General features: G+C 45.1%; 1 protein-coding gene and 1 long non-coding RNA gene across 3 annotated transcripts; one reads left to right on the top strand and one right to left on the bottom strand.

The window, feature by feature from the left end:
* Nucleotides 1-1,676: 1,676 nt before the first annotated feature.
* On the bottom strand, nucleotides 1,677-8,334 carry LOC141950162 (L-lactate dehydrogenase A chain). Of its 2 annotated transcripts, none has more exons than XM_074884627.1 (8): nucleotides 8,121-8,334; nucleotides 6,524-6,661; nucleotides 5,675-5,792; nucleotides 4,761-4,934; nucleotides 4,127-4,300; nucleotides 3,210-3,327; nucleotides 2,665-2,788; nucleotides 1,677-2,489 (listed from the first exon to the last, which is right to left on the bottom strand). In XM_074884627.1, exons 2-8 carry the CDS (start codon nucleotides 6,647-6,649, stop codon nucleotides 2,325-2,327), a joined length of 999 nt encoding a protein of 332 aa, XP_074740728.1. In that variant the 5' UTR covers nucleotides 6,650-6,661; nucleotides 8,121-8,334; the 3' UTR covers nucleotides 1,677-2,324. The 2 variants fall into 2 exon arrangements, with proteins under 2 accessions (XP_074740728.1, XP_074740730.1); XM_074884629.1 differs by having other exon boundaries at nucleotides 6,524-6,658; nucleotides 8,121-8,253.
* On the top strand, nucleotides 4,562-6,587 carry LOC141950163 (uncharacterized). Its single transcript, XR_012630933.1, has 4 exons — nucleotides 4,562-4,645; nucleotides 5,445-5,517; nucleotides 6,076-6,258; nucleotides 6,475-6,587. It is a non-coding gene; the product is annotated as an uncharacterized LOC141950163 (long non-coding RNA).
* Nucleotides 8,335-10,317: the final 1,983 nt, after the last annotated feature.

The following is a 10,317-nucleotide window of genomic DNA, read 5'->3' as shown; positions in this document are numbered from 1 at the left end:
CCGTGTACGATGCGCTTCCTTTACAAACAGGCCTGGCTTCTGCAGTGTCAGCTTAACCGTACTTTCACTTGTGAGATCTGGAAGACATTTCAGTGTCCCAGACTGGAAAAGCAGTGTAACTAACCATTGTTATGACCAGTGAAAGCTGAAAACTCAAAATTTCAAGGCCCTGCTGCTTGACCTCGCTGTTGACATCCAAGAACTGTTTTCTTGAAGTGAGCTTAATAACCGTTAACACTGACTTGCCCGTTCTGCCCTCAGATCATGGTGATAGTGGAGTGTACCTTCTGGTGCCCTAAGAAGCCTTGATGTGGATTGCATTTTGCCACTAGACAGTGCTAGTCAAAAGGGATGCTGCTGCATTTGGTGTTGCACTACCTGCCAGGCAGAAAACATGACACCAGAACGCCACGGTAAGCCCAGGTTCTGGCTGTGTGAGCTGGGTCGGAGCCCGCAGCGATGAGCTGGGTGGTTACGCACTGCCCTGTCTGCTGAAGAGGCTGTGTTGTACGGAGCCTCTCCCAGCTTGGAGCGCTGTAGGGATTCCCGGTGCCGCTCTTGTCGCCTCTCAGCAGCACGCTGCTGTCCTCACCCAGTGGCTTTTGTAGGCTGCCTCAGCAAAGCTGGCTTGAAAACCAAAGTTTCTCAGTCTCAGCGCAGTAATTGGCATGGCTTGAAACTGAGCATTTGTCTTAAGGCTTTTCATGTTACCACTGGATCTGAAGAGGTTGGAGATTGTATTAAAAAGCTGGGTGAGGCTTCATGTAGTGAAAATTGTCAGTCCTGTGGATCTTCTGGAAGTTTTAAAAATGGCTTCATACCATCTCCCTGCTGTCTGCGTAAACCATGACTATTCCTAGTCACTATTGCTGTGTGCTCTCTTCCCGGTGCTCTTTTGGTCTCGTGGCTGTAAGAGAAAGCAGCACAGTAGCTACAGCTTTTCCTTTGTTACTGAAATTGTTCATGAGCACTTTCAGCTTATTCTAAAATACTTTGTTCTGAGAAGTCTCACCAGCTGCAGCCTGTATTAAAAATCTACCCTGGACTTAATCATTCTTCATTTCCATTCTTAGGCTGCATGCTGTGTCCTAATGTTAGAAAAAGCTAAGAATAGGACCTTTCCCCTCTTCACTGTAATGAGGGATATTGTTTTAAAATATTAATGAGAGAGAAGATGGTTAATTCTTCCTTATGTAACTTACTCTGGGCTTTGAGGAGTAACTTTGGTCATTGTTTCAATGCACAGCTGCTTTTCCAGAGGAGATGCTTTTCTGTGCTTAGCAGCAAGTTGACTTTTTGTGGATGTCAAGTACTTAATGTGGAGACTTCTTCCTACCTGCATTTTTGCATGTACAGGTAAGGAGGACGCTTCCTTTGTTGCATTGTTTCTCCACTCCCCTAACATAATGTCAACAGAGCCTGTTTCTTTGTGTTAAGATGGGAATCAAGTTTACCTTCTGCATATTTAAATACTCTGTTACTGTTTTTTCATTCCTGCCTCAAGACTTTTAGAAAGTTCATTACATAAATATCTGTAGCCTGCACACGTAACATAATTACACAAGTGAGGTTTGAGTTGGTGTGGCTGAAGAAATAGAATTGTTTGATTTAGATGGGTGCAAGTAGAGCTGCATTTTGGAGATAACGCCCTATAAAGAAAAACGAGGAGGCAGAAATAAGTTTGTGGTTTATTTGGTGTTGGAGCTGGTACTACAGTTGGACAGTCACTGTCTTGTTGCATACAGAAACCTTAACACTTTTTAAACATGCTCAGGAGACAAACCTACAACTATGCTGGTATCATACACAAAAATAAGGTTCTCTAAAAAAAAAGTATACATAAAAATTCCAAAGCAGTGTTAGGAAGATACGTTTGGACCTACCAACAGGGAAGTATTTGAGCTATTCAGCTGGCAGACAAAGTTGGTCAATTGGCTTGACAATCCTTTAACTGCAAGAAAACAGTCTTTGGTTTCACATTGTGTGATATTTAGTTACTTATTGTTCTGAACCAACATTAAACAAGAGGAAAAGGCAAAGGGTTTTCTAGGCAGTGCTGCTTTGAATGCTGGATTTCTGTCACACCACTGTACAAGACTGACTAGGTTATCTAGCTCTGGCTAAGAACATGGGTGTTTGAACAGGGAAAACCCTCCAATAGTTCCCTAACACTATCTTTGAGAAATTCATTTGTTCAGATTTGAGCTTTTTGTGTGTTCTAGTTGAGATACATACATTGAAAGATCTGACCTACTTGGAAAGTGCAATGTTAAGAGAAACCACTAAACCCGTTAAACTGTAAAGAGTGAACTGCTTGGGCAGATTTAAAACTGTAGTTCCTTCTGGATTCCCCAGAGTGTATCTGCACTCTTCCTTAATTTGTCCTCTTCCTCGGGTTTTAGGATCATCTTCACTACATCAGTGATGCCGCTATTGCCCAGTACACAAGGAACACTTAGGAAGACATCATCTTTTATTCCATGCATGCCCTGAAAAGTAGGTAAGGACAGTTAGGCTAGAATTCACGTATGTCTATGTATTTTATAGAATATCAGGAAATTTCAAGTTTAGTTGAAATTAACTAGAAGGTTACCACTATTCTTCAGAATTCCCAAGGGTTTTAGTTCTCAGTAAGATGAAAGTTAGCAAAAAGGGGCTGCTCACCTTAACAATTGTAGAGATCGGGTGCACTCTTCTCAAATTCTTCATAATAGTTTCAGCTAGATCTGCCACAGAAAGGCCAATAGCCCATGATGTGTACCCCTTCAGTTTGATGACCTCATAGGCACTGCAGAGACAAAGTTACTCATTTAAAACACAAGTACCGTCTACTGAAATATTTAAAGTTTGTAAGAAGGGCTTTTGGAGGTGCCTCAGTCAATCTGGAGACATCAGAAGCTTGACCGATTTGCTGACAGGACTGAAATGAACTCAGCAGTGAAGGACTCCATTTGCATTTTACACTCCTCCCTGCAGCTATACTGGAAACTTGGCAGTTAAAGCACTTCTCTTATTCACTAACCATGAAAAGTTAACTCTGCCAAATCTACATTTACTCCTTAAAATATTATTTCAAGTCCTATTATGTCTTCATAAATACCACAGTAGCCCAGAACAAATGTCAGGATGCACCCAGATACAGATAATGCAGTTCAGAGGTACCATAGCTCTTCATCATTTGTTCTTGTGTTGAAAAAATCAGTATTTACCTGTCCACCACCTGCTTATGGACCTCCTTCCAGTGCTCCTTGTCTGCATCTGTTCCCATGTCTGGATGAAGAGCCTTCAGGGAGACGCCAGCAACATTCACTCCACTCCAGACAGGTACTGAGAGTTACACATAGATTAATTATCTCACAAGAAAACCTAATGCCCTCCACTAATTAACATTTAACACAAGATCTGGTTGGATTAGTCTGCAACACACATGCCACTATGATTTAGATATGACTGAGGCCAATCTAAACTGCAGGCCGAGAACCTAGGAGCATACAAACATCTTTATACGTGATACCACATCTGAATATACTTTTATTAAAGCAAAACACCTAGGCAGCATCAACTAACGTTACAGTAACTGTATTTTGGAAAGGTTTCTCGAAATAAGAACTTATGCCAAGTGAGTCCTGTCAGAAAGCAGACAGTACTGCTCTGGTGCTGCTAGAGAAGGTACAGGTAAAGGAAGGAGAAAGTTGCTCTTTCTCCTGTCCTCTAGACTTGCCTCTGCACTTCAATTCTTATATGTAGTTCTTGAAGTAATCAAGAGATGCCAGCTGAGCAACTACCAGTAGGTCTAGTGCAGATCTTTGGGAGTCCCTTGCAGAGAACTTTACCCTCTTGCTGCTTCAGGGTTTTTTTTGGAGAGTTATGGGAACAACTTAGCTGAGAAATTTTTAGCCTCCTCAGGTTACAGTAATGACCTTTTCCAAGCAGAGTAACTCAGGTCAAATATAGATCATCTAGGGTTACTCTACATAGCAGAAGACTTAAAGTGGGACTTGCATTCTTAAAGTGCTTGCAGTGCAGAGGTTTTTGATCAACGTTTTGTTGTAGCTTTGGAGATGTTTCTTGCAATTGAGCTATTAAAAAAAGTTCTGTGTAACAGCCACCCAGACTTCATGCTTACCACTGGAATCTCCGTGCTCTCCAACAATCCATCCGTGGCAGCTCAGGGGATGGATGCCCAGTCTTTCTCCCATGAGGTGGCGGAAACGGGCAGAGTCCAGATTGCAGCCACTACCAATAACACGGTGTTTAGGAAAGCCACTGATCTTCCAGGCCACATAGGTCAAGATATCCACTGTAAGTAGAACAGGGAGAATAACAAGTGCCATTCAGGAGCAGTTTGACAATTAGAATCCCATCTTCCATTCATCTGTAAGGATTTTATCTTCATGCTGCTTTCACGGAATAGAGCATAAAGTAATGCCCATCGCCCGCCCCTGCAGTGAGCTAACATCATAACTGGTTTAGAACTGAGAGGCTGTTTATGCTACGCATGCAATTATCAGTGCCCCTTACTGTGTCCTATGCTAAAGATCACTTAAAAGGCCACCGAAGACCCCAGTTGGAGGCAACTTGGTTTATTTCTCAGAGAAGCAGCCTGTCAAGCACGCAGAGGGAAGATGACACTTCTTGCTATGGCGTAAGTATTTTCTAAAAGCCTATGCTTGGTCATATTAGTATACTAATGCCACCTTACTGAAGAAAACTATTCTCTAAGCCAAATCCTCTTATTAAGGCAACAACACAACACAAACCTGGGTTTGAGACAATAAGCAGCTTGCAGTCAGGACTGTATTTAACAACATTGGGAATGATGAATTTGAAGATATTCACGTTGCGCTGGACCAAGTTAAGGCGGCTCTCTCCTTCTTGCTGACGGGCACCAGCAGTGACAATGACCAGCTTGGAGTGTGCAGTCACACTGTAATCTGCAGACAAAAGGCTGTGTCAAACATGACCCCTTTCTACACATGCTTCAGAACAGGAATTCTCAGTTCCTTCTGGTATCGATACCTAGAATTCCCAAGTTTGAGGGTGTGGAAATTCTCCTGGTAATTGTTACCCTAGACTTTGCTTCTGTACAAAGTTAAAGTTTTCTTTTAAGACTGTGGTTCACTGCCACAAGTGGCAACCTTAAGGGCATGTCAAAATACTTAATATGTAGAATTGGGCAGTAGTATTACCTGCTTCTTGGGCACAGATGGGTATGGGGTAGCTGTCGGGATGGCATCCAGTGCAAGCACTGTGTAGAAAGGAAGAAGGCTCTGCCCTCGTAACCTACTACCTCTGGGCACTGGAGCCACACATTAACTAAGGCATGAGATGGCTAGCATTTGCCCTAGTCAGGTTGCCACTAAACTTAAAGCTGCCATTTATGGCCAAAAACTAAGCAGTAACACATGTGGGGGCTAACTGGCTGCAAAATAAAATTCTCAAAGGTGCAGGAGTACTGAGGAAATTCACCTTCCTCTACTGAGCGATGAGAGGATTCCTAGCTGGACCGGCCTTAAGGTATGTGAAACTGAACGTCAGCTGAGCAGAAATGAAGTGAGCTTTCCTCCTAACAATTAGGATAACAGGCTAAGTGCTAGACTTGGATGACCAGTTTGAGATCTGAAGTGGCTAACTCCATTTAGAAATAATGAGCACATTAGAGCCAACCACTTGCCTTTGCCAGAGACAATCTTTGGTGTTCTAAGGAAGAGGCTGCCGTGCTGAAGATCCAGCATCTCTCCTCTGAGCTTGTCCTCCACAACATCAACAAGGGCAAGTTCATCAGCTAAGTCCTACAAGAGACCGAGATTAAATAGTAAATTTATTGCCTCTTTGAGCAAAGTACTCAATTTGTAAACTGTGAAGTAACAATTCTCTTAAAAGCAGTCACCTATTTAAGCAATTTTATTCATTTGTATCACTTTACTTGTTCACAAGCAGAGTAGTTAGTCTTGTGAGACTTTTAGTTAGTTTTGTACTTTTTGTATGCACATTCCTTGTGGAATAGTTGTACAGTTTAGCATGACAAAGATGAAGAATCATTTAATAGCTGTTCATAAACAACCTGTTTTACAGTTACAAAAAGCAAGCCTGACATTAAACACAGCATTTTCAACATAATAATGCAATGCAGAAGACAAGTCAAAGTGTCCAGGACCACTTTTTCCAGTCCACACTGCAAGGAAGTATTCCATCACACCCTGCCGCAGACAAAATAACGCCTCAGTTCCTAGAAGGGATTCTGGAAGTTGTTCAAAGGTAAATGCAGCTCTTAAATCAAAATGAATCACAGAGCATGTTCCGTCTGATACTGGGATAAACCTGGTTTTCAAGAACTGCAGTTACTTGTTCTCTGTCAATAGCTTAAAACATTGCTGCTTCATTGAAGGCCCAAAGAATGGACAACCAAAAGTTCATCTTGTGTGCTAGCTCAGTTAGTCTAATAAGGGAGATTACTTTCTACCCCTCTTTTAGGCCTCAGGTGGTCACAGTGGTGCTGCTTCATCCCAAGCTTGACACTTACCTTCATCAGGATGCTGATAGCACAGGCCATTCCAACTGCACCCACACCAACCACACTGATCTTATTGTGGGCATGACTCTGCTCCTGTTTGTGGACATTGTGGATGAGCTGATCCTTGAGAGACATGGTGGTATGCTGCTGCAAGGAAAGCATCAGATTATTTCTCCAGGCTTTAGAGCTTTTACTGACACTGGAATATTTGTATCAAGTAAAATGGACTTTATTCTGGGATGCCAAGAAAATAGATACAAATCACATGCCTAAAACATCCGGCAGTACTGCCTGTATGCAGCAAAATGATTAAAAAACTGAATTATTGATGACAATGTACTGTTTAAGATCGCTGTAGCTTTCCCTCAAATACAGCCTGCGAACCATCGATTATATAGCTGGGTGGCACTCCAGCAGCATTAGTAGAATGTTCTAAATGATCATCCATATTACGTTTAGGTAAAGGAAGCCATTTTAGTACTTCTAAGCACAGCATGGTCTGGCAATCTTCATTCTACTGTCTTGAAAAACTGGTACTCTGAAGCAAGCCCTTCTTAAGCACAGCGTGATGCTCAAAGTCAACTTTATGGGTTTGTTTTAAAGTGAAACTGCATAGTTTTAAATTAAGATGTCTAGAGTCTGGTGTTACCGTCTCTCCCATCCTCAATTTCTTTAGCTACCAGCTGCTGGCAGCCTGGTTATTATCTGGGTTCTAATCTGACAGCCACAGGGGCACCGCAATGCCATGATGATGGAGCATTGCTCTCCCCCCCCAGGCTCCCCGCAGAAACCCACACCATGCTCTCCCAGGCGGAGCAGCACTGCTTCTGCCTCCCTGAAGAGCACGAGGCAGGGGCAGCACAATGTGACTCTAAAGTTCGTGCTGAACAGGCGGCAACTGGTTCAGAGCAGGAAAGGCCAGGCAGTGCTGGCAGGGCAGGTAAGGGCTGGGGGGGGAAGGGAAGCCAGCAGCGCCCATATTTAGGAGAAGTTAACCAAGATGCGTCAGTCTTCATTTGCGTAAGTCTCCTGAAGCGTGGCCCGGTACAGTGCAGGCTCGCCATGTGCCAAGATCTTCCTTTGCACTATAAGAACTTTAACGTGCTGGGCTGGCGAGGCGCACCCACTCCGGTATTTCTCACGCTTAATACTCAAAATCTTTGTCTTTAGAGTGCTCTGCCCCTGAAAGCAGCAGCCGAGGCTGTGTATTAACGCTCACTTCCCTCCCCCTCCAGCCCTTCGCAGGGCCGCTCCCAGCGCTCTTCCCCTCCCCGGGGCAGCAGCCTTCCCTGAGGGGAAGGCGAGGGCGGGAAATGGCGGGTCAGCGCAGCGCTCGGCGGTCCCAAGGAGGGCGGCGTGTGTGGGGAAATCACGCCGGTTACACAAGGCCGCCGAGCGGCCGGGCTGAGGGCCAAGGCTGGGCCCGGGAGATCCTCAGCTGGGGCGGGGGGGGGGGGGGGGGGGGGACTCGGCCGAGCAGGCGGCGCCGAGCGGACGAGTCCGCTCGGCGCCGCCTGCTCGTCCGAGTCCCCCCGGGGGCTGGTGGCCAGCGGCGCCCACATCCCCCCCCCCCCCCGCTTTCCCCCGCGAAGGCGATGGCACCTACCCGTCCTCCTCACCCAAGCGCGGCGACTGTATCGGCGGGGCGGGGAGGCGGCCGCCGCCTTAAGTAGGGGCCGGGCGGCTGACGTGAGGCGGGCGGGCCGCGGCTGTGGAGACGTGCCCGCTGACACGTCGGGGTGGAGAGGAGGGGGAAGTTGTACCGGGCCGGCCCGGGAGCAGGGAAGGGCGAGGGGGGTGAGGCGCGGTGGACCGGAACGGGTCGGCATCGTGAGGGAAGCGGAGGCGGGCCCCGCCGCCAGCAGCCGGCCCGCTGCGGCTCCTCCTCACCGGCACAAGCTCTTCGCGCCTATGGCCGCTGTTCGGGATGGAGCTGGTGGCTGGAAACCTGCTTCTAATTTCCATCTCAGTCTATAGATGTTTGGGGGTTTTGTTACAGACATCCTTCCCTGGCTTTTCCTTCCCCATTTCCTGTATTTACATACCCAATTCCCCCTCGCTTTGTTAAGTTACATAAGCTAAACCTTTCCAGTCTTGCATGATGCAAGCTCTGCTCTGGCCTTTGGGAGGTCCGTTCTGTGAGACTCCCAGTTTGAATGCTTTTTCTCTTGAGAGAGGCTGCTGCGTGGAGAGTTTTAGTCTTCTCAGTGATGCCTCAACCACCAACACTAATGTTTCCCTGTCATTACTGGAAATACCATGACTGGACTCATCTTTTTCACAGTCACACCACACTGTCAGCTCCCTATCACCCTGTGGTTGGTTAGTAAAGTCAAATCCTCCTCCTCATCACTTATTTCTTGCTAGGATACCAACAAAAAGCAAAAAATATTATTTCCTGGATTCCCAAAGTTTCAATTTTATATTATGCCACAGGGTTGTCCCACGAAACTGGCCTTTAGTAAACTCATGCTACCTTTTATCCCTTTATTCACTGAATTTCATGTTTGTAGTAAACTTTTATTCACAAGTTTTCCTGAAGAACTGCACAGACATCAAAAGCACAGGCCCAAACTGCTTCCACCATGGCTCACTTCTTAAATACTTGCCGTTCTTTGGTCCTGTGCTAATGCCTCCAAGTCAGTAAATTTACTTAAAATCTTTGCACCTGGATTTGTGGTTTACTGTGCCTTGGGATTCTGGGATTGAGAATGTCTGGCTCCTCCAGTTGGAGCACAGTAGACTCTGAGTTTTGCATGCCAGCTGGCAGTGTTCATTTATTCTCTTGTAGCCATTTCTCCCTTCTGCCCCTCCTCTTAGGCATCCTGTCTTTTCCCCATGGATTAACATACTCATCCTTAATGAAAATCGGGGAAGCATTCACTTAATCTTGTGTGAGTAGCTGGATTACCTTTATTTTCCCATTCTTGTTTTACAGTGATCTTCTCTTCTCTCCTCTTCTCTCCTCTTCTCTTCTCTTCTCTTCTCTTCTCTTCTCTTCTCTTCTCTTCTCTTCTCTTCTCTTCTCTTCTCTTCTCTTCTCTTCTCTTCTCTTCTCTTCTCTTCTCTTCTCTTCTCTTCTCTTCTCTTCTCTTCTCTTCTCTTCTCTTCTCTTCTCTTCTCTTCTCTTCTCTTCTCTTCTCTTCTCCTGTGGTACCTTTGTGTTGTTTATCTTAGTTTCCTTTGCGAATCTAACTCTAGCTGATTTTTGGCAATATCTATTCACGGCTTCTAGGATGTACTTCCTTTTTGAGATGCTTATGTTGCTATGGCAGAAGGCCTTACTAATTAATGCTTTACAACTGAAGGAATTTTCTGCTGCTGTTCAAGGCACTCTTAACACCTTGTTACAGACCATCCCAGTGACAATTCCCTTCTGCTGTGGTAATCTAACAGGAATGATAGTCCAAAGCCTCAGCATTTCTTTGACAGTCCATTGGAAAAACAAAAGAAACAAAAAACACAGATGAGAAAACACCTAAACAATGCTTCAAACACAGAATAAGGAAATTTGCATGAAACAAGTCAGAAAAATACAAAATTTTGGTTCTTATTATGCAGACTAGTACTTCTGCCAGAGGAGATTAAATATAATGACCTATCGGTTGCAAAGCTACATGTGCTTTGTTCCTTGCTGCTGCTTGAGGAATGAGTGATGCTTGAGAGATGTGTCATGTCAGAGGAGACCGGGAGCTAAGGAAGGGAAAGTGCGGGTAGATGCTGAGTAGGCCTAATGCCGCATGAATGCATAATAAAAGGAAACCGTATAATGTAGTTCTGTCGTTCTGCATTATGCTGGGTTC

Source organism: Strix uralensis, chromosome 15 (genome assembly GCF_047716275.1).
Source record: "Strix uralensis isolate ZFMK-TIS-50842 chromosome 15, bStrUra1, whole genome shotgun sequence".
In the NCBI taxonomy this organism is placed as follows: Eukaryota; Metazoa; Chordata; class Aves; order Strigiformes; family Strigidae; genus Strix; species Strix uralensis.
This window is presented reverse-complemented; position numbering and strand designations above follow the sequence as displayed.